Source organism: Heloderma suspectum, chromosome 1 (genome assembly GCF_057233095.1).
Source record: "Heloderma suspectum isolate Gila_16-S chromosome 1, 16-S_ref, whole genome shotgun sequence".
NCBI classification, from domain to species: Eukaryota; Metazoa; Chordata; class Lepidosauria; order Squamata; family Helodermatidae; genus Heloderma; species Heloderma suspectum.
Genome location: NC_139458.1, coordinates 73,034,872 through 73,059,841, shown reverse-complemented (window position 1 = coordinate 73,059,841; position 24,970 = coordinate 73,034,872). Strand labels below are relative to the sequence as shown.

Here is a 24,970-nt window from a genome sequence, read left to right as displayed (position 1 = left end):
GGCTTACTCCCAGGTTACTGTACCTTAGATGACAGCTTTATCAGCTAAAGCTTTTTTATCAGTATAAAATAGTTATTGTTACTTCAGTATATGATGGATGCTTTGTCAGAAACTAAGGGCGCAAACCAGTTCAGATAGGCGGCCGCCTCCCAACTCGGAGGCGACCTCCTATCCAATGCAGGGCAGGAGAAGCACGGAGGGGGTCATTCCCTTCCCACTCCGCCTGCCCTCCATTTTCAGCTAGACTGCAGATTGCAGCTGTCTAGCCATGGGAAGGTTGAGCAGGGGAGTAGACTGCTGTACAACACATTGGATGTGTCATACAGGCATTTCCGCCTTCCCCACCCTGGAATGCCCCCTGGAACGCCCCTTTTTGGCCGCTCCACACTCCTCTTGCGAGCACAGAGGAGGGAGCTGTTTCGTGCTGCCTCCGAGGCAGCACAGAAGTGGGGGGAGGTCAGTTCCCGGAAAACCAGATATCCTATGGCCATCTTCAAAGTTATCTTGATAGACTGGAGCGCTGGGCAGAAAACAACAGAATGACATTGAAAAGGGATAAATGGTAAGTTCTGCACCTAGGAAAAAGAAACCAAATGCACAGTTCCAAGATGGGGAATACATGGCTCAACAACACTACAAGCAAGAAGGATCTTGGAATTGTTGTAGATCACAAGCTGAATATGAGCCAATAATGTGATGTGGCTGCAAAAAAGGCCAATGCTATTTTGGGCTGCATTAATAGAAGCATAGCTTCCAAATCCTGGGAAGTACTAGTTCCCCTCTACTCAGCACTGGTTAGGCCTCATCTGGAGTACTGTGTCTAGTTCTGGGCACCGCACTTTAAGAAGGATGCAGACAAGCTGGAGAGGGTTCAGAGGAGGGCAACAAAGGGGACTGGAAACAAAGCCCTATGAAGAGAGACTGAAAGGACTGGGCATGTTTAGCCTTGAGAATAGAAGACTGAGGGGAGATATAATAGCACTCTTCAAGTACTTGAAAGGTTGCCACAGAGAGGAAGGCCAGGATCTCTTCTCGATCATCCCAGAATGCAGGACACGGAATAATGGGCTCAAGTTACAGGAAGACAGATTCCGGCTGAACATCAGGAAAAACATCCTGACTGATAGAGCAGTATGACACTGGAACCAATTACCTAGGGAGGTGGGCTCTCCCACATTGGAGGCATTCAAGATGAGGCTGGACAGCCATCTGTCAGGGATGCTCTGACCTGGATTCCTGCATTGAGCAGGGGGTTGGTCTTGTAGGCCCCTTCCAACCCTACTATTCTATGATTCTATGATCTAGCTGCTGTTTAGCAGCCATAGGATTGCTTCCTAAGATAATTTAACATCAACTGCTACTGTCTTACTCTGCTTCAGAGAGAAATTTGGTACCCTATTAGGAGCAATGATAAGTGACAGTGTTGAATAAGTGTTTGCATTGTTGAATAATATTTCCTTGGAGGCTGAGAGGCATAATTACATTGTTTACTCAAGGAAGTTCTTATTTTTTTGAGGGTATTACATAAGACACAGGGCTACTGCTGAACGTGCCAGCTCTGTGTTAAGTTTTCCTCTACTGCTCTGTAATAGCTAGCACAACTTACCCAGGTCTTGTTGGGGAAATGCATAACATCATGATATTAAGATTCAGCATAAGTCGCATTACACATTACAGAGAGGGAGAATTTGACACAGGGATGGTGTTGCCAGCTGTAGCTGTGTGTTTTCATAACATCTAGCTCTGCTCTGAAACTTAAAACACATCTAACAGATTTTGAAGTTACATTTCTATAACACATTTCTATGGTTGTTCCTTGAAAAGCCTGTCTACTTTTAATCAATTCTCTGATACAAGAAAAAGTAAAGTAATTCACCTTTCATAGAGTTGCTGTTTTATGGGCACCAATGTCAAATCCTCGCCTACTCCACTTTGAAGAATCCTCAGCTGAGCATCTGTTTCCCCAATACCATAAGTTAGTTTTGCTTCAGTGAGTTCCACAGTAAGAGGATGCTGATTCATATCTAAATGTATGCCAGACATAACCTGTGCACGCTCTCTCTGCAATCTCTCAATCTCTCTGGCTCTCCTTTCACTAAGCAGGGATCTTTCTTCTATTTCAGTTGCTCTTGTGCTAACGGTTTTCCTTTCTGCCTGGCTCTGGATATCACTAGCACTTCGAGTCAAGCTAGTTAAAGAAGACTGAGGACCTCCCTTTACACCACACCAGTTGCTGAATTTATTGTGTAGGGGAAGGTCCCGAAGACTATAGCTTCGAAGTCTGTGGGTCTTTACTACTGAGGTATTGTCCTTTAGTAGAATTTCAGTGTTACATTCACTTTCAGTATCAGATCCTGTATCAGCATCAGCATCGTCTTGCATATCACTTATTTCAGACATTGCAACCGGGCACTTTTGATTTCCCCAACTCTGATAGCATTGTGGAGAAAAAGAATCAAGCACACATTGTGGGGTCTCATCAGATCTTAAAAATGAAGATGTATGTTGTTCATTTAAAGGTTTCTTTAAAGGCTTTTTAGTTGGTGAGCATTCAGAATTTCTAACGGGGCTTTCATATTTGATTCCTCCTGAGAAGTTTCTTGCCCTCCTTGTAGCTCGTATCTGACGAAACGAACGCTCCACTGGAATAGTCTCTCTGTGATCATCAACTAAATATTCCCCATGGCTGGAAAGTTCCAAAGTGCTGCTTGAATGATAGAGTCTTTTGGTGTGAATTGCAGTATGTGTGTCAATAGTAAATTTGCGCTTTTGTTTTGGAGCAGCTATTCCGGAAGGCTCTTTGATCGTGTTCTTGTCCAAGTCATTTCCAGACATTTTGCACATTTCCTTGCTCTCTCTAGATGTGGTAGACTCACTATCCACCTCAGTTTGTGAAGAACTGTCTACACGTGGCTCCCAAGAACTCAAGTCATACTGTAGATCTGATACCCTTTTTCTAAAACTGGTTGCTGAATTTGCAGTACCTTTCTGTTGCCCAACAGATCCTTTGAAAGAACAAGAAGACTTATCTAATGTTGGTTGCTGGCTGACTGGACTGGCACTAAGTGTCAAAATTGGGGAAGAGGCTCGGTCAACTAGCAAGCTATTTTTACAGTATAGTTCCTTTGTTTCTGGAATGCTAGTTTTAGCAACAGGATTCTTATCTTGAGGGTAGCATGTTGGAAACAGAGAGATGCTGGAGGCAGGGCTACTAACTACAGAGGTTGAAGACTCATGCCTAGCCCCAAATGAAGATGATGCAACAGGAGAAACTTTGGGAGTACCACGAGCAAGAGCAGGTGGAACATTTAACAGCATTTTTGGCACTTCCAATGAAGAACTGGAGTTTTTAATTAAAGTAGGCTGAGGCATATAGGAATCTTCTTGAGTATCAGCATCATGGCTTCTGTCAGGCATGCTCTGAGGTATATGTCCCTTGTTTTCTGACATTCTCTCCTTAGTGAGAGCTTCAGTATCTGAATGTACTAGCTTCACAATAACATTTACGCCCTGAGACTTCATCAATTCACTTTCCACATTAGTGCTGACTTGGCTTTCCTTGATCTTGCCTTGAGTGTGCCCTAAAATATCAGTCTGAATGCCTATGTCTTCTGTTGTTTGGGTACAGCTGTCAGACATGGTGGCTCTTATGCTTTCTTCAATTGCTTTATGGTCACTTTGTTCATTATCTTTAACAGCTGGTAAGGACAAATTTCCTAGCAGCTCAGAAGTGTTGTGAAGCAGCTGTGAAAGGTGCACAGAAAGATTCTGCACACTTGACCAAGAGGAAGGTTGTTGGAATGAACTGCTTGGTTCAGGTTTTCTTGCAGGTATATCTGTGTAGCTTCTACGGTGCCTCTTCTGTCTCTTATGCCTTGCTGGAGCCTCGGTCTGTGTTTCCCGTTCACAAGTAAGTACCCCCTGTGGTTTATTGGAGACTATATCTGATTCAGAAGGGTAGAGTAGAACAATTTCATCAACTTGCAGGGAAGTATTTCCAGATTGTTGAGAGCATTTCACATCTGGAAGAACATTTTCACAACTGGAGATACAATTTTCTGGTGTAGCTTCAAGTTCATCATGAGAAACATTGGTATAATGCTTGCCACTTTCATCTGAATGTGTAGATTCAAAGCCTTCTCTTGCAACATCCCATCCTTCAAGATCTTCTGTGCTACTTATGGTGCTGGACAACATTCTTGCATTAGCATAAGAACTTAGGTGAGAATGGAAAGGAGAATTTTGAGAGTTCAAGCCATTATCCACACTGGAACACCTCATAACTGTCTGATTATCCAAATTCAGTGGAGGTGGATTACTAGAAACATCACTTGCACTTCCAAAAACATATTGTTTCCAACCAATCTTGCAGTGTTCATCTTGCTGCCATGGGTGAATATAAGGGTTGATATCACTTGAACGAAAGTGCATTGCATCTTTATTGTCTTGAACAAGTCTATCTGCTGCCTCTATTTGATATCTTAGTCCTTCACTTTTGCCCACGTTGTATCCATGTACTGGAGTAACACTATTTGAGCACTTCCCTATTTCTGTATCCACAGGATTGTCAGTAGTGTGGGCAACAGCTATTGGATAATGAACAGGGGAGGGATCTGAAGAGTGATTGCCCTGAGATCGCTCTCTATGGTTTCTTTTATCACAGTGACTAAACCTCTGGGCTTGAATGGATTTCTTTTGAAATCTTGGTTTATATTTGCCAGGCACAACATTGTCTATCTTTAATTCTGATAAGCTTTCAATTCTGTGCAGGTCATCTTCAGTTGGAGATGGAGGCTCAACACTCATATTTAACTCTTGTAATGACTTAGAGGCAGGATGCACGGGAAGGTCTACCTTAGAAGTTTCTAAAGCACATTCAAAATTACATATTACAGCAATAGCTGGGGCTGATAAACTATGACTCTGTAAACCTGGCCGCTGTCCATCTTCTTTGTTTTTGTTTGTATTCTGTGAAGTAAAAACTATATTTTCATTCAAAGGTATTTCTGATCCAGGTTTTTGCAAAGTCAAACAGCTGTTTCCTGAAAAATACTTGGAAGACATGCCATCATTTATTACTGAAATGTTTAGCTGTTCTGATGTCAAGCATTCTCTCTCATTCTTCATCACTTTACATGCAATTATATGATTATCTGTGTTTGTGGCAGGGATACTTACTATATCAACCCTGCTATTTAAATGTGGTGTACTTTCATCTCCTTGCAAATCAAGACTTGAATTTAAAGTATGATGTGAAGTTTTGCCAATGTCTTCTAAACAACCTGTTTGCAGTGGAGCTTTATCCCTTGGTTCTTGACAAATATCTGCTTCATGGAAGAATTTTTCAGATTTAAATGAATGCATTCCACTGGAATCTAAAATGGTGCTTCTTTGAGAGCTAGCTTTAGTATCAGATAGTGGGAGACATCTATTTTCTTTTGCGAGAGAAAGAGAAGTAGTTTCTGAAGCACTCAGCTGCTGGTCAAGTATCTCGGAATCGTCACAATGACTTTCCTGTATTTGGCTGGTGGCGAGTGTTGGACAGCTTGATGTAGCAGCATACAGAGCAGCAGGTCTTTCAGTTTCACTGTGAAACATGTTGAAGCTAAGAGGGGTTGAAGATGAGCAAGGAATATCTGGAAAAGATATATCTGGAAAAGCTTGATGACAAAACAACTGACTTCCTTGTACTCGAAATGCAGTTGACAAACAGGGAGTCAAAAAAGCATCTTGCAGTGAGTCAGCATATGGCCTACATATAGAAGATCTGAAACATTCTGGTGATCTTGGGGACTCAAGAGTACTTGCATTTTGAAATACAATACAAGTGGCAATATCTTCCACAGAGCATAATGGTGGAAATATTGATTTGTCACTGCTTATTTGTTTTAAACTTTGGTGAGTAAGTGAGCTTCCTGCTTGTATTCTTATTTCTGTCCCATCCACATAGTTCTCAGATTGTAAAGACACATTATTTTCTTGGTTATTCTGATGTTCAGGGAAATAATCTTGACCTTCTTTTTCGTTTTGATACATTTCCACCACATCTTCAGTATTTTTTATGCTACCAGCATGATTACTGATTTTGCTATCTTGTTGATGCACAGCATAATCACCTGTAATTGACACAGGGAGAACACAAACTTCTGAGTCCAAATATTTGCTTTCCCCAAAATTGAGAATACCAGCTTTGTACTTGTCTATAGGGCATTCTAACAAAACATTTGGAAGCACAGCTGAACTATTCATGTGACTAGCAGAGTAGTCAGAAATGTAAGAACTCTTATTGTATCCTACAGCACTGTCTTCATCATAATGAGTATTTTCCCATAAGGCTTGGTCAGAACGCCCTGAAAGAGTCACTCCATCCTCAGATGTTGGCACATTGTCATTTGAGTGCCCCACACAGAGATCATGAGAAGTTCTGCACACAAGTATATCAGTGGTTTCTGTTTTGCATCCCAGTTCTCCAGCAAATATTTGACTATTTGTTTTGTACTCCGTCTTGACGCAATTGCTACCTAGGCATTTATTTATCTGATCGTGTTGTATTAATGAATGTAACTCCTTATGACAGATAATGCTGTTAAAACACTCTTGAGAAGAAAGTGCTGGTAACAGTGGTGTTATTTCTTCCACATTTTCTCTGACTATTGAGGAAGGGAACATATTTTTTTCCCCTGAGGCCAATGAGTCTGATGCAGCACTTTCTTTCTGAGGTATGTTTAATGAACTTAAACCCTGTTCTTTGTCCTCTCTTGTGTTGTATTCTCCATGAGACCTGCACATATCATGACTTGAACTTTCAGAAGAAAGAAACCTTTTGAGAGGAATTTCTTTATTTTGCATGTCATCAGCAGGAGAAAAAGCTAGCGATTCATGGCATTCTGCAATATATGATTTTGAACATGTGTCATCCTTACTAGGACTCTGCTCAGATGCAGTATCATTAGAAATGTTATTGAATACTAAGTCCTCCTTCACCTCCTTGTCTTTCTGCAGCTGATCAGGAGGAAATGTGATATAGTTATTTTTCATGGCAACACCGGAAAATGAATCATTTACGTCCCCTTTGTTAGCGGTACACAGTATTCCAGCCTGCAAGTCACTGTCCATTTGTGTTTCATAGTACTGGAGAAGTACTTCATTGCTAGTACTATAACTTAATGACATTGCAGGATTGCTTGCTATAATAGGGTCACCCTTCATATTTTCTCCATTTGTATTTATTCCAGGTGACAAAGGACTATATGTATTCTGAAGAGGAAACCTTTTAACAGCCATGGAGGTTAATTCATTGTCTTGCTTTGTACTTTCAGGTGGATCTGTTTGGTTATCAACAATAACAGCATTACTCCTTGACAAAATGTGAGGTAGCCATTCCTTTTCTTTTGATACCTCACTTAATGGAGTGCCACTGTTCGAATACCAGTAACTGTATTTATTCTCTGGTAGAACTTCAGCTTGATCTTGTAAAACACTCAGTTCTGAACTTTCATTATTTTCTTCCAAATCTCCCCCTTCCTTCTCCGTTTTAAAAGTATACATGCTTTGTATATTGATGCTTTGGGTCACTACCTCTTTTGTAGCCAATTGTACTGAGGTGCTCAGATGTGTTGTCTCTTTTTCCTTAGGCATGCAATGAACTGGCAAACATTTATAAATACCAGGTCTGTTCCCAACAAAAATTACATCATGGTGTTCTGAACTACTGTTATGAGAATAATTTGTAGAAGAATATTTAGATGCACTAATATTTTTAACATTGCTGACTTGTTTGAACTCCTCACTAACTTGTTTGAACGCCTCACACTGCCCAGTTACAGCTCTACCATCACTCAAATCACCATTATTACTATTGTCTTTCAGTGTTTTATTCATGACATCCATGTGACTCCAAAGACTTGCTGATCTTTTGTCTTCATGTGTTTCATCAGTATCAAGACCTGCTTCTGGTAATGGATGCATATCCTCTTGTTTTTCCAATTGAGAAGCAGTGAAGTATGTTTCTGGTATTTCAGCATCATCAAGATTTGTTTTATTATAGCTGCTGTCACAATTAATAAAACCATGAGCGGAGTTCTCTTGTAGCAATACAATATTTTCATCAGTGCTGAGCTCAGTTAACCTTGAATTCACTAATCCTTCATTTTCTGCTGTGCCACTTTGTTCTTTGCCCAGTCTTAGAGAACAAAATATGTCCCCAACAACTTTATTTTCTTGAACAGTCTTAGGGTATGTTATCAGGGTTTCATTGTTAGTAGATATTTTTTTATCTTCTTCACTGTAGTTTAAAATGTTCTCTTGCCTACATTCAGTGGTCATTGCAATCACTGTGGATTCAGAGTTGAAGATATTTTCTATAGTTCTCTCAACTTGGACAGGTTCTTCACACACATCAACGAAATTTACTGTAAGTTGCATTAAATTAGTTGGGCTAGAACACACAGCTAGTACGGCGCTTTCAGAGCTTGCTTCTATGTCTGTGGGGCAATCACTTTCTTTTGCATTTCCTTGGATTTGATTGTGATTAACATTGGTTGTCTGAATATTGCGGTCAGTTCCCATTGTTGTTTTTGACGCACATGGTTCTTCTTTATTAACATCAATCAACTGAGCCTTCTCTTTATCTATTTCTTCATGTATTACTGTTGTAGACAGCTTCTTGTAACATTTCTCATCATTGCTGGGTTTCTGAACCAAACCATAACTTTCAGAGTTCCTCTTGCTTTCTACAGTTTCGCTTTGAGATTCAACTCTAAGGTAATTCTGCAAACTTATATTCTGACTGTATTTCATTTCTAAAATGTCACTTTCCAACTTATCAACACTATTTATTAATTTAGTGAGTTCTTCAGAGTTTATTGTCTTACTATTATGTTCACTCTTATTCTCTTCAGAATTAGTTAGGGCTGCAGTAACAACTCTCTCTTTTAGATATTCAGATTCTTTTTTCATATGCAGATTCTGTTCTTGGGATGTTGTGACTGATGCAATTCCATCATTTCCCAACACTTTTCCAGAGTACTTCTCAGTGTAATTTCTGGCCTGATCAGAATGCAATTCCACCCCTGAGCAAGCATTTTCATTAAAGAGCACATGCAAAATTGGAGCTTCTTTCCCATCTCTTGTTGCAGGTATTTGCCTAGAGTGAACAGTGGAGCCAAATGTAAGAGAATTATCAACCTCCTTATGGGTTGTATGTTTCTGATTAGTGATGCTAGCAGAGCCAGAATTATTTAAATGATTTTCCATGCAACAAGATCTGGTTTTATCATTAATTACCTCAGAAACCTGACATTTACCAGCATATTTTTCAGTTCTACATGTGTCTTGATCACACAAATTTGAACTGGATTGTGTAGTGATTTTATCACTAGTTTCACAAGAACAATCAACTGGAAGTTCAGTTTTTTTCTCATTTAAATCCATATTAGAATAAACTGATTTGTCAGTCACCAAATCCATACAAGAAGATGATTCCTGGCTGGAAAAAGAAACTATGCTATAATTTTTCCCTTCACTGCTCTTCCCCACCATGTTGTCAGCATCAAAAGTTAACAAAACCTTTTGGCTCAAGCTATTTCCAGAATAGTCTAGTTTCAAACCTGAATGGGAATCTTTCATTAAGGCTTTAGTTTTAAATTCAAAATTATTTTCTGAGCTCCATTCTTCATCTTGAGCTGTATCTTCTTCCACCTCTCTAAATGAAGGAACCTCTAATGCAGACTCTGTTAAGACATCTCTGTTTTCTTGCATACTGACCCTCTCACTTTCAGAGGTTTGTACTGGTAGAGCAAATTGATCAGTGTGGTGAAAGGCCATTGTTTCAGCTTGATACATTTTATTTTCACTAGCAATTTCTTCTGCAGACACCTGTTGGTATCTTGTTCTCTGCTCAAGATCAAAATTAATGCTGTCATAACTTAGTAAATACATCTTATCAGCAGAATATTCTTCTTCCCCAATATTAATACTAGAATTTGTACACTTGCTAAACATGTCACAAAGATAGAAACTTTCATCACTAAATAAAGTTGTTCCCCCTTTTGAAAATAAATGCTCATGGCCTTGATATTTTTCTTCTGTTGTACATATTGAAGTCAAGTCAGGAGATCCGTTGGGTAATGTACAGATGGGTTTATCTACAGGGTTTAACTCAACTACATTTGAGCCCCTTATGCTATCAGAGTCATAGCCAATGTCTTCTTTTTCAATAGTTCTAAAGAGGCATTCTTCAAAATTAGTATTTACACAAATTTCTGCTTTCTGTAAAGTATGAGTACTTGGTACAGAACTTAATGAGTTACTTTTAAAATCTTGATCCTTGGAAATCTCAGGATAAATTGAAGAAGCAGAAACGTCTTTTTTCTCTGACACTTGAGATAAATTATCTGTCCCTGAAGCTTGTTTCAAACAGCTGGATGTTTGCCTCCATTCATTAGTGGATCCACTCTCAGACAAGTTATCAGGCTGTGGGCAATTAGACTTATGTGGAGAGGCAACCTCACAGCAACCATGTTTAGTAGGAAATGGAGAAAGAGGAAATGATGGTGAGGCTCCTGGAGTTTCACAATTTTTCCTTGTTTCTGGTAAAGGTACTGATGGTGCTGCAGATGAAAGTAGCATGTCAATTTTGTTTGGCTCATGAGAAATCCGATTAGGTTTTTTGTAACAAGAGACAAATGATAGTTCAGCAGCTGACTGCCTTAGGTCATCTTTCTTCAACCAGGAGATGGACTTGTTAACAGGGTGCAGCTGGGCAACCCGAAACTCTGAGTGATCTTGGGAAGAAGGCATTGCTATTATGGGGCTGCTCTTACCATTTTTCAAATCATAGGACAACCAAGCATCTGACAAAATCGGAAGATTTTCACCAGCAGTGTGTGATCTTTGATCAATACAGCCTTCTTGCCCTGAAAAACTAATCTCCATATCTTTTACTGATTGATCACAAATGGTACTAGAACTAGGCTGTATACTGTCATCCAGATAAAAAGAACTAGTGTTCATATTCAAGTCATCAGATCTTCTTATAGCTTCATTACAGATCTCTAGATTATGCTGTTTGTTGCTCTTTATAGATTCCGACCTTAGATTTTGCAACTTCCAAAAAACCTCAGCAGGCACTTCATCAAATGATTCTAGTTTGGATTCCTCTGCAAGATCTTCTCCTGACACTTCATCAGCATCACCTAGACTATCAAGAGAAAAACTTCTTTCATTCATAGTCAGATTATTGCCTGATGCAGATGTGTTTGCTAACAGTGAGAGAGGCTGATAGTTATGGTCTTCACAAAATGTAACAGGTTCTTGATGGGCCTCAGGAAAATGCTTTATATCTTTGCATTCAGTTCTGTCTTCTTTTTCCGTAAGAGAATCTTGGGACATCTGGCTGTCATCACTTTCAGAACCTTCCAGGTCGACAGTGTCTATTCCAGCTAACTCCTTGTGACTCAGTTGCTCTGTCAGGACTTTTGGATTAGCACATGAAAGAGAATCCACAGAATAAGTACTATCTGTATCAGAAAATTCAATGTCTTCATCTTCTTGCCAGCTCCTCAGTGGATCAGGGGCCGCTTTTGAGATTCCAACACTCAACACCTCAGCACTATGCCATCTTTTTTCATCACGACAGAGTGGCGTGTGGGTGTTTAAATTGTTAAGGCTTCTTGCTGAAGTTGCTACCCTTAGGAGTTCATGTTGTTCCATTGATGGTTTGCCCTTTGAATCTCTTTTCACATTCTTTGCTGATTGGCTTAGATGTTGTACTGTTGGTTTACCACATACTGCTGAATTTTTCAGTTCCTTAGTAGGATTTCCTGGAAGTGAACTTTGGCGCTTTTTTCTTTTATCTGTTCTAATCTTCCTACTACCTCCCTGAGCTTCATTTTTTTCCAAGTTCTTCCCTGTGTACTGATTTGAGTGTCCTTGTGGTTTGGCTTTATCCACCTGCTTTGTTGTATCAGGTTCACACTTTCTCTTAAAATGGTCAGGAGAACAAGCCTTAGAGATGTGGGCTTTAGATCTGGTTTGCCTTGGTCTATTATCTGATTTCTCCATTTTTTGGTTATCTTTACAGATATGAGAAATGAGTTCCGTATTACTACTATTATTTCCCACTATTCTTTTATTTCCCAAATATAATGACTCCTGATTTTTCATTAATTGTCTCTGAGTTGGGCAGGAGCCATCTTTCTCATCATTAATGCTATCTCTTCTCGCAAGTGCTTTATAGAATATCTTCCCAGAACAGTTAGACAGTGATTTTCTTGGTGGATTGACTTCAGAGCATCTGTAGCTGTGTGCTGAGGTAGGTAATTGGGAGGGATCTCTCTTCAGGAGAAAGCTGTAAAAAAAAACAAAACAGACACATAAAAAGAATCAGGCAACTGCAACATTGTTTTCAAAATAATGTTTCCCACAATGGAAACCCTATTATTAACATTTACTTAGGAGTCAGCTTACACTATAGTATTACTACTATACTCTTGGCCAGAAAGAATATGCATGCAAGTGTGACAAGTCAACAGAATGGTGCAACTCTTTTTCTCATCTCAATGATCCAGCAACCAATCCCGGAACGGATTTAATACCTAGGTGGATGGGTAGGTTCATCCTAGTCTGGAACCAATAAGTGGCTGACCAGCCAATCTTAACACTGTAATGGTTAATTTAAGATCACACTGGAACTCACCTCAGTGTTTGTTGAACTGACGCTTTTACTCTGGAAAACTCCCCCCCCCCAATCTACCTATTATAGTGCTTTGTGGTCCTATTTGGTTATTCACTCTACCAAGCAATGAAACAAATACAACTAATACCATTTCAACTAATTCTAGAAATAAATTTCATTGAACTTAAAAGATCTTTGCTGTATAAATTTCAAAGTATAACTGGTACCAAGATGTTTTAGTCAATTAATAATCTGCCTAATCAAATATAAATAATTCTGTATATTATTTTAAAAAATCAATATAGGTGCCTTTTGAGATACTAAAGTAAGTGTGAGACTTTAGATAAAAGTTCTAAAGCAAAACCTGCATCTCATAGTTAAAATGATACATGACTGAATATTTTCTAATGTCTTACTACACTAGCATTTTGAATTCCTATTACACCAGCAACACCACATTTAGATTACTGTGCTCTATGTGGGACTATTTGTGAGGATTGTTCAGAAACTACATATAGTGCACAATACAGCAGCTTGTTTATTGACTGGGAATAGATGCACAAACTCATCTCACCAATTCTTCAACAGCTGGAATGCTTCCTACCACAATTCAAGTGCTAGTTTTGACACAGAAGGCCCTAAATGGCTTGTAATGTACTTAAAGATCAAAGTGCCCTGGTGTTGATGCATCTAATGGTCTTCTCTGGGTCTTTCCACTTTCTGAGGAAGATGGCTATGTTTTACTGTTTTTTTGCTTATTGTTTTAAGGTTTGATGGTTTTAAGATTGATAGTTTTCTTTTAAATTAATGTGTACCACCTTGATGGCTTTTAAGCACATAAAACAGATTATAAAAGTGAATAATAAATAAAATATCGAGAGGAGACAGAGCTTTTTTGTTGTGGCACCTTGTCATTGGAACTCCTTTCCCAGATAGGTTCACCTAGTATTGTCCTTGTTTTCTTTTCAATGGCAGGTAAAAACCTTTTTTATTTTCCTAGGCTTTTTAGATATGTGACTTTATGCTGCCCTGCTTTGTTATTTTATTGTGAATTCTTTGTGATTTAACTTTTGTTATGGATTTTGTGATGTTAATGTTAACTGCTGTTTTTCTAAGTTGCTCCAAGAACTTCTGCTGAAAAATGGAAATAAATATTATAAAGAAATAAAAAACCACACCAGAACCAAAGAAATCTAAAAATAAATAAATGTGTACCCTTAACAGTCAACCTTGTCAATTAATTCTGGGCCCTAGTGATTAATCAGCGAAAAACGTAGCTGATATATCTATTGATTAAATGGAGTAAAGTTAATGAAAATATGCTTGTTCAAACGAGGTCACTAGTTCAAAAAGCTATTGCAAAAAGTATTTACCTGCAATGTGGTAGCTGAAGATTTAAAAAGGTGTTTCTTCTGCACTGCAAGGAGCTTGAATCTGAGTCTAGCTGCGAATATTTGCAGTCCCAAGAAGTTACTATAGTGTCTTGGTTCAGAGACTGGGAATGTTTCACATTATCATCAGTGATCCAACAAGTAGCTTCTAACAGTTCCAGGTTTTTCTTGGCTTCTAGTAATTTTTGCTTCTTCACAATCCTCTCCAAATACAGTTTAACCTTCTTCTGACTTAAATGCCTTTCTGCTTTCTTCAAAGAGTATTTTCGTAAAAGTTCTAGTTGTACTAATTTCTTCTTATTTTGCTCTGTCAGGGAAGGGCCAGTCTCCAATTCCAATATATTCTGGACTCCAGCTTCTGCATATGATTTGACCTCTGTCTGGACTGCAGATTCCCGCTGCTGTTGCTGGACAGCCAACCGTTTCTTTTCATCAATGAGCCACCTCTGGTCTAGAAATAAACAAAACAGAGCATGAAAATTAGCAAGTCTGATCAGTTTTACCACATTCCTAATTGATCAACAACACAGAATAAATTTGAAGGACATAATCAACTCTAAGTTAATTTTACTTGTTCTGAGAAATCAGTTAATTAAGATCAGGCTGACATAATTACTTCATCCTTTCTAAAACCAGAAGTTGTGATCTTAAAACTTACTTTCAAAATCTTTTGCTTCTACGTTTCATGGGGCTCTGCAGTGTCATGACAGGGAGCAAATCATCAAGTTAGCTAGGGAAGGGCTTGATCATACTCCACACACTACATTCCCCGCTGCTGTTACCAAGTGGTGTATGAATGAAGGAGAGTGGGGAATACCAGGCTTGCCTAGTAAAAACAATCCCCTCATCTGTTGCTGCTTGGTGATAGCATAGTATTTATTTTATTACATTTTAATCCCTCCCTTCCTCAAGGTAGCCCTCACAACAAGGACCAGGTTGAGATGACATGGCATGGCTCGTTGTGGGTTATTTAACTCATGATGAGCTGTGGTGCCTGTGGGTGCCAGGCTGCATATGCAACCCTCACTTGGGGGTTGTTGTGTCATGGGAACCCAGCAAGCATAGGTTATGCAAGGGTTAAAATGTTATTTAACCCACACTTGCCATGTTCACACAACACAACAACCTCTGAATGGGGGTTGCATATTCAAAATGGTGGTCGCATGCACCCTGCAGCCTTATTTAACTCATGGTGGGCTGCCTAAGGCTGCAATCCTATACCTGCTTACCTGGAAGTAAGCCCCACTGAACTCAACGAATACCAACACATGAATGCACGAGCATTCATAAGCCATATGAGAACTTTGTAGTCCTTTTCCTTCCTGCTTACTGGTGATATCTATGAAGTGCAGTGGGCACACCCGCTGCAGTTTCTGAAAATAGATGCTGGACCCCACAAGACAAGAAAAGCTTGATTGGGTAACTGTAAGGTTGTAGGAGTAAACAAATAGCTCCAAGATGGATAAGAAAAGACACTACGAAGGTGCTAAACCCCTATGTAATCCCACTAGACCCTGTCACACCCTTACTATGATATTAAGGCATGGAGACCATACCAAAAATGAGAAGTGATCTTCTATTATTATTATTATTCTGCTAAATTGCAAGTATTAGCTAGATGGAACGGCAAGTGAATACCACCATTAAAGGTTGGCTTGATAAAACTTTTAGTTATGGACAAGAATTCAATCAAAGAGATAGCTAACCTGTTCTTTGTGGACAACTTTCTAGAAAAAAATGTTTCCACTTATTTCATCTTTTTAATGTATACATCTTTAAAATAATAGATAAATTGTTCTTGACTGATTGAGTTTCAATGTATTTGTTAGGCACCTTGGTGCAGAAAGGCAAGTACAAGTTCATATATCTGATGGATGGATGGATGGATGGAAGGAAGGAAGGCCCATCTTGAATCAAAGACATTCCCTGTGATAAGATTCTCTTCTGCTCCTGTATTTCCTAGTGTGGCTACTCCATGTTATGCGAAAGAAGTACCCATGCTTTTGTTCCTAATGGAGGTCAGAAGGTTACTTGCTCTAGGCAAAAAGGGCCAATTGCTGATTTGGAAATTCATCATAATAATTTAATATGTATAAAGCATCTATATTATACTAGGCGCTATACAGGTATAAAAAATAACAATGCCCTATCCATAGGCTTCCAATCTAAACGTGTGATTTTTCTGTGTGAAAAACACAAAACATGAGGAAAGGGAACATGATGGGCAAAAAATAGAATGTAGGTGGTAGAAAGACCAAGAAATTGGAAATTAACTGTAGTAAATTATTCTGCCTGTACATGTGTAATGTTTTATTCCAGTCACTGAATCCTTTGTATTACCCTCTGCTCAAGATGTTCATTATTTTAGATATGACAAATTACTCCCACACTAAGCATGATTCAGCTACATTAAGTACACTTTTCCAACTCTGATAGCTGACCTTGGAAGCCAGCCAAGATTTGTGGTCACCAGCACATTGCCCACCCACCAATAGGGGGTCACTTCTGAAGTATAACATGAAATCAGGGACAATCCCCTTCTGTCCTTGCCAACTCCAAGCTCAGGAGAAGGGCTGAAGCTTATCTATATTACACAGCACTTTCAAAGTAGTTAGAGCCTTAACCCTGCTCCTGAGCTGGAAGATTAGGAGGTGGGCAAGGGATCATTCCTGCAGTAATACAGCACTTCTGAGCCCTCCAATATGCAGTATAATATGAATGAGGTCAAGCATTTCCCTCAGAGGGGCACTCCAGGAGATAATCTTTGCAGTCATGCTGGACACCTCCAAAGCAAAGCTTCCCAGCTCCAAGATCAGAAGGAAGACTGGAGCTCTTCTTGCTCACCAGAGACAAATGGGACAATTGTCATGTTGAGTATAGGGAGTGGATTTATGGCCCTCTGGTTCAACTGATTTCAGTAGAGATGTTATGCACACGCTTGCTCATCCACTGAAATCAATAGGACTGAAAAGGATTGGCTTGTGATTCCTGTTTGAGTGGGATCATCCATATTAGTTGATTCAAGAAGCACTAACTTAACTTGCTCCTCCCTTCTCCAAACCTCAGTGAAAGCATCATGCAGCCAATCTGGTTGGCTATGTAGTACTGTACATCAACCCTGCATGGCTGGGATCACCAATGAGACTAATCTAAGAAAGAGAAAGAAGCACCAGCCAGGGACAATGGCATTGAAGCAGCAGCAGCAGCAGCCAAGGATACTATGACTCCCAAAAGGTTTGAAAAAAGTGAGTGTTTATGTGAGGGGGGGGGGATTTCTGCTCCAGTGATATAGCTGGTTTTTGCCTGAAAACTGAGATTAGGGACAACTTGGCACAATGTTAATTACTAGTTCTGCAGCCATGTCCTAATTTAAAGGCAAGAAGCATCTCAAGCCAGTAATTTTGAGAAGGTCAAGAGTATGTACTAAAGCATCATTGACAAGACCCATAAAACTAATGAAGGAATGTTAATGGAATGCAAACTGCTACTTGAGCACTAGCCTTATTTTGGGAATAATGAGACAATGAGTGAAAGAAAGAATCAAGAGTAGAATGATAAAACTCTGCAGCTGCAAGTGTAAGGAGTAAAAATGATAACATGGGAAGAGAGGGAAAAGAACTTACTTTCTCTGATCTGCTGATTGATTACTGCCTGATCATGTTCTAGTTCTTGCTCAGCTTTGATCTGCCCATCCAAGATCTGCTGCTGTAATTCTTCAACATATAGTTGCTGCTGCTGAATTTCCCTGTTCTGGACAACATCCTGGTTTTTTAGCTTTGGGTGGCATTCTTCATGCAGAGCATCTCTCTGTTCACTACTGGAAAATTTGACAAAAATTTTAAACAAAGAAAGCAACATATTTGTATGTTAAACATATATCCCTTTCAACCCCAACAAAATGAAACTGTATGTTTCTATAATGAAAGATTCAGCTACTAGTAAAGGATGGCCAGGAGGAAGGCTAAAGGAACAGATATATGACGTGTGTGTATGTATGTGAGTGAGTGTGGACATATGTGTGATGTCACAGTAAGGTCAGAATTCTCACTGGTAGCATTAAATAAAAAAGCTTAATAGCAGCCTCCACATAGTAACACAGCCTATTCTGCCACTATTTATTTTATTTATGGTTATGTATTAATAATACTTATATATCTCCAAACGGGTCACATACAACTATTAAAAATCACATTTAAATACACTATTAAAATACTATTTTTAAAAATTCAACTACAACAACATTAATATATTTAAAATACACTGATAAAAACAATTTATGAACTACAACAACAGTACAGAAACAATACAAAAGGAGTAAAATGGAGCATATATAACTGACTATGGCCTCTGACTCCATTAACTAATAAGGTTCACTCTAAGCCAAAACTACGAAGCTCTTTCAATGTAATTTCAACAAACTTGAAAAGGGAAATACAAGTTTCATTAAAGATTTACAATTCATTATTAGAGACCAATCTATTTATTTTGCTTAACCATTTTATAACAGCAAAATAACTTGATAGGAAGGGCATGCATAGTTTAATTGTTTGTGCAGGCTATGTATGTGTGAGTACCTCTGTTTGTTTGTTTGTTTGTTTATTCATTTCATTTCTCTACCACCCAATAGCCGAAGCTCTCTGAGTGGTTCGCTAAAATTAAAACCAAAAAGCACACAATAAAACAATACAAAATATACAAACTTTAAAACCACAATATAACAATACAACCAGAATAAAACCTAGCAACAACACAATGATTTAAAATACAGATTTAAAACAGCAAGGCTAAAAGTCTAGAAAGCTAAAATGCTAAAATGCCTGGGAAAATAAAAAGGTCTTCACCTGGCGCTGGAAGGAATACAATGTAGGTGCCAGGCGAACCTCACTAGGGAGCTCGTTCCACAGCCGGGGTGCCACAGCAGAAAAGGCCCTCCTCCTAGTAGTCACCTGCCTCACTTCCTTTGGCAGGGGTTCACGGAGAAGGGCCGCTGAGGATGATCTTAAGGTCTGGCCAGTCAGATATGGGAGGAGGCGATCCTTCAGATAACCTGGCCCCAAGCCATTAAGGGCTTTGAATGTTAATACCAGCACTTTGAACTGGGCCTAGAAATGGACTGGCAGCTAGTGCAGCTGGAAAAGTACTGGCATGATAGGACATCGTTGGCCAGTCCCTGTTAACAATCTTGCTGTCCTGTTTTGGACTAGCTGAAGTTTCCAGACCATTATCCAAGGCAGTCCCACATATAACGCATTGCAGTAATCCAGATGACAAGTTATCAGAGCATGGATAACTCCAGATAGGCTAGCTCTGTCCAGATAAGGGCGTAGTTGGTATACCAGCCTACCTAGGGAGGTGGTGGGCTCTCCCACACTGGAGGCATTCAAGATGAGGCTGGACAGCCATCTGTCAGGGATGCTCTGACTGGAATTCCTGCATTGAGCAGGGGGTTGGACTCGATGGCCTTGTAGGCCCCTTCCAACCCTACTGTTCTATGATTCTATGATTCACCTGTGCCTCAAGTGACAGTTCTGGGTCCATGAGTACCCCCCAAACTACGAACGTGATCCTTTAGGGGGAGTGCAACCCCTCCAGAACAGGTTGAATATCACCTAGCCGGGCAGACGAACCACCCACTAACAGTACCTCCATCTTGTCTGGATTGAGTTTCAGTTTATTGGCCCTCATCCAGTCCATTACTGTGCCCAGGCACTGATTCAGAACAGCCACTGCCTCACCTGGGTTTGATGAGAAAGAGAAGTAGAGCTAGGTGTCATCCGCATATTGATGACACCTCAGCCCACACCTCTGGATAACCTTCCCCAGCGGTTTCATGTAGATGTTAAACAGCATGGGGGGTAAAATAGAGTCCTGTGGAACCCCATGGCATAATTGCCATGGCACAGAGCAATAATCCCCCAGGACCACCTTCTGAAATTGGCCATCCAAGTAGGAGCGGAACCACTGCAGTGCAGTGCCTCCAACTCCCAACCCAGACAACTTATCCAGAAGGATACCATGGTTGATGGTATCAAAAGCCGCTGAGGGGTCCAGGAGAATCAACAGGGTTGCACTCTCCCTGTCCCTCTCCCGACAGAGGTCATCCCACAGGGCAACCAAGGCAGTTTCCGTTCCAAAACCAGGCCTGAAGCCCGACTGAAATGGATCTAGATAACTCATTTCATTCAAGAGTGCCATTTTTAAGAATGGAAACCTGAGAAATTATTTTAAGACATGGAGAGCGCAATCCTATGGTTCCTGGGCGAGTGTCCCAGGGGCCATAGGATGGCTCGGAAAATCCCTTGAGGTCAGAGACGGTACTCCAACCTTGGACGCAGAAGTCAGAGCTCTGCCCCCTGCCCCCGCTCCTCCTCCCAGCCAGTGTGGGAAAGAACCACACCAGCTGCCCTCCAAGGTCAGAAAAGTGGCCTCGGAGGAGGAAAGGGGGCAATCCTGTGGGCAGAGAGGGGAGGAGACCAGAGTGGCCAGGATACAAGTTGAAAAGCCCATCTAGTGAAAATCAGGAAAGATGGAGGATGGGGAGGTGAAGATCACCTCCACCACTCCTGCTGCCCTGCCAGCTTCAGGACATAGGAAACTCTGAAGCATCCAAGTTTGGGGGGTTCCAAGCAGCAAGGGCACAGTCAGTGGGATTATGCCCTCAGTAGCAGCAAGATCCTCACATTAAGCACCAAAATTTAACATTTCATCAGGGTTGCCTTTCTCTTTTACTGCATGTGCGTTAGTGCATTCCCATACTAGAAAATGTGTTTTGGCGACTTGGCCTGAAAGTGTTTTGTCCTCCAGAAAGCATTACTACTTGCGAATTTACAAACATAGCAGCATGGTATTATCCAAACACTCTCATACCCACTGGAAGCTTTAACCAAAGAAACCATGGTTTACAACAAAAAGTTTTTGTTAACCTAACTATATTGAGAACATAATGGATTTTTAATAATGTTACCATCTCAGCATCTAAATGTGACACACTGTACTCCACTTATCTGATACATGCAGACAGCATTGTTGTATGGTACAACATTCGGTAACAATCTGCAATCATGCTTCTGTCCAATTCGTATACGGAAAAAGTACATGTGTAACTGCATCTAGCCTGGCGTGCTATGGTCCAAGGGGTCACGAAGAGTCGGACACGACTTAACGACTGAACAACAATACTAATTATTGGGTAATGTTCCAAGAATCACACCTGTTTGTGGTAAATATTAAGGGCACAACCCAATGTCATATGAGTGGATTTCTACTCATGCAATGGGACTTCTCTCTCCTCATCTCGCCACTGCAGCCTCCTGTGACCCCCCCCCCCAAATCTTTGAGCAGATTTTGAGGATGCATGGGGGGGCTGCAGGTCGATGGGGAATAACTTGTCTGCCCATTCCAGTACTGGAAGCTATTATGTCAGCAGGAAACTTTAACTGGATAACTCAGTGTGAGAACGAAAAGCTTGCCTTTTTTTTTTAAAAAAAAAAGAGCAATAGTGATCATTTAGATCTAAAACAAAAGGTCTTGACTTTTCCTGCCTCAGTAATTTATTAGACTGTATTTGTTCCCCAAATCCTCACCTCTACCCAGCAACCACAAGGCTCATTCAATCAGTATCTTTCTAGGTCCAGAAAAATCAGGGTCAACAAGGTTTCTAAAGACCCAGCAGAAACATAAAGTCCAGTAACAAAAGGGCTGCATCACCTAAGATGCAATCCTATGGGATGTGCCCTGGTTACTCATAAGCTTTCGAACTCAGAGGCTCGTGAGTATCTACGCAGAGTGCTCTGCATTTTAGCTAGATGGGTGATTTCATCCGTCTAGCAGAGGCTTCAGGGAGGGGAAGGGACAGAGGCTGGGGACAGCTGGGGATACCTCATGACCCATGTCCTCAGTCTCCTCCCCTCCCCTGGGAACATCCCCTTTCCCCCATCTCAGCGCTTGTTTCGCGAGCGTGGAGAGGCAGCTAGTGCAGTTCACACTGCTCTGGCTACAAGGGGGAGGGGAGCGCCGTTTCCTGGCCCCAAGTTCTGAGCCCTGTCTACGAGTTTGGAGCCAGGAAACCAAACAATTCTATGTCCCCCCAGACACTGTCTGGGAGCATAGGATTGCTCTCTCTGGCTCTCTGCAGCTTAAATAAAGAGCAAACCTGTGGTGTCTGGCTGCTGCAAGGACTATGTTTTTACTTGTCAGGTTTGAAAGGTTGTCACAGAGAACAAGGCCAGGATCTCTTCTTGATCATCCCAGAGTGCAGGACACGGAATAATGGGCTCAAGTTACAGGAAGCCAGATTCCGGCTGAACATCAGGAAAAATTTTCTGTTAGAGCAATATGGCAATGGAACCAATTACCTAGGGAGGTGGTAGGCTCTCCCACACTGGAGGCATTCAAGACGAGGCTGGACAGCCATCTGTCAGGGATGCTCTGACTTGGATTCCTGCATTGAGCAGGGGGTTGGACTCGATGGCCTTGTAGGCCCCTTCCAACCCTACTATTCTATGATTCTAGGTTACCATAACATATGCACAAATTATTCAGATCTCTGGAGTGATGAACAGACAACAATATTTTGTTTTAAAAAATAAAGGTATCCTATCCATTTATTCCACACTATTAATTTAACATTTACCCTACCACATTCCGAAGGATAGAATGGAAAACAAACACATGCACAAAATGTGTGTGTGCGTGCACGCGCACACATATATAAAATCACTCATATCAGGGTTTAGCTTCCCACCAATTCAACTACCAGAACAACTAAATTTTTCTTAGAATTCTTCTATAAAGATGCTGATATCAGAGCTTTTCAGAGCCTGTAGAGAAAAAGAAGTTCCACATTGGTAGGGCAGTGATTTTCTGTAAATCTTATTTTGCTTTTGATACTGAATCTACCATACAAAGAGTAGGTTGACAATGTCTGTCAGTTTCTGAATTCATGGCAGGATATAAGTGAAGAGATGGTCTTTTAAGCTTGTTGGGGTCTAAGCTAGTAAATTAGTATCACTAATTTAGTGATAAATTAGATGCAGTTTAATAGTGTAGCTTAACAGTGTCCTATAGAGCATCTGGTAAGTTGGCACACTTCCAGGAAGCCTGAATAAGTGTCATGGCCCCACTGGAGAAATCTTCCTCCTCTGCAGGGGCATTAGAGCTCCTACAGCCAGCCAATAAGAACATAACTACATAAGAAGAGCCATGCTGGATCAGACCAAGGGTCCATCTAGTCCAGCATTCTGATCACACAGTGGCCAACCAGCTGCTCACAGGAAATCCACAAGCAGGATGTAAGTGCAACAGCACCCTTCCACTCATGTTCACCGGCAACTGGTGTACATACTGCTTCTGTTACTGGAGATGGCATATAGCCATCAGGACTAGTAGCCATCGATAGCCTTATCCTCCATGAATTTCTCTAACCCCATTTTAAAGCCATCCAAATTGGTGGCCTCACTACATCTTGTGGAAGTGAATTCCATAGTTTAACTATGTGCTATATGAAGAAGTACTTCACAGAATCATAGCATAGCAGAGTTGGAAGGGGCCTGTAAGACCATCAGTCCAACCCCATTCCTTTTATCTGTCCTGAATCTCCCATCAATCAGCTGCATGGGATGACCCTGGGTTCTAGTATTATGAGAGAGGGAGAAAAATGTCTCCCTATCCACATTCTCCACACCACGCATAATTTTGTACCCCTCTTTCATATCTCCCTTTACTCACCTTTTCTCCAAGCTAAATTATCCCAATTGTTGTAACCTTCCCTCATAGGGGAGTTGCTCCAGTCCCTTGATCATTTTAGTTGCCCTTTTCTGCACTTTTTCCAACTCTACAATATCTTTTTTCAGGTGTCGTAACCAGAATACCAAGAAGCCACCCATGGCTGGAGACCTGGGGGAGCCTAGGCCCTCAGGGGAGATGACCATGGCTCCATCCTCACAGGAGGAGGGGAGTTCCACCTCTGAGATGGAAGCTGGGCAACCACCGAGCCCCTAGGAGAGGCGTCACTTTAGAGGCAGGCCAATAGATCTCCTTTAAAGAGAAGTGCTCAGATAGAAAGAAGGACTCCTCAAGAGGAAGGGTCTCCCTGGGAGCAAGGCCTGTAGTGAACTGTACCTGATCCCTGGGTGGGACTCAGGAAGCTGTGGCAATATAAGCCTAGAGTATCAGTCTAGCCTTTGCTCAAAACACCATCTTCTACTAGTTATAGTGCTTTTTCCCTTTGACCTTACTCTGTGATTAAACCTTTGTACTACTCACCTTGGTCTCCTGCTTGACTCTGCTTCTTGGACTGTGTATTGCACTGACTGCTTATCTGTGTTTTGACCTTTACTGCTCTTCAGACCTCTCTTTTGGAAATTGGAACTGTCCCTCTTGCCTGGTAAAACTGCCTTTGACCATAGCGCATTTATTGACTTCCTTTTGGATTGCCCCTAAGTTTAACCTAATGTTGAGTTTGATCCAGCTAGAGCAGGACAATAAGCCAGATTTTTGTATTTGTTCTCCAATATACATTTGCATGTTAAGTTATTTTTTTATTATAGTCCACCTGGTTGGAACTGGACAGCTGTTTTGAGATGCCACTTTAGAGTCATGAAAGTGGATTCAACTATTAAGTAATTTTCTGGCTAGACCACTGACATCAGAAATTGAGAGTATCATGCTGCCAGAAAAAAACAACAGTTAGTGTTGGCTAAGAGGCTGGCTTTGACTGATTTCAGATTCCTATAAAAATGTCATTTTGCTCTTAGTCTGAACCTTCCTAGCAACATCTAATCAGGAGGACAAAATGCTCTGAAACCCAAGTTTCTACTCTAGTAGGTAACATATAACTAGCTAAGTTAGATTGACTTGTTATTTGGAATTCTCTGTATTTGATTGTAGCCTTCCTAGTTCTTCC

General features: G+C 40.7%; 1 protein-coding gene across 1 annotated transcript in view; it reads right to left on the bottom strand.

Moving 5' to 3' along the window:
• STARD9 (StAR related lipid transfer domain containing 9) overlaps nt 1-24,970 on the bottom strand; it is a 173,519-nt gene that overhangs the window by 21,402 nt on the left and 127,147 nt on the right. The window contains exons 21-23 of the mRNA XM_084846678.1: nt 17,691-17,884; nt 14,050-14,518; nt 1,877-12,349 (exon numbers count right to left, since the gene is read on the bottom strand). Of these exons, the coding sequence (XP_084702804.1) occupies nt 1,877-12,349; nt 14,050-14,518; nt 17,691-17,884 (11,136 nt within the window). The remainder of the gene's footprint in view (nt 1-1,876; nt 12,350-14,049; nt 14,519-17,690; nt 17,885-24,970) is intronic.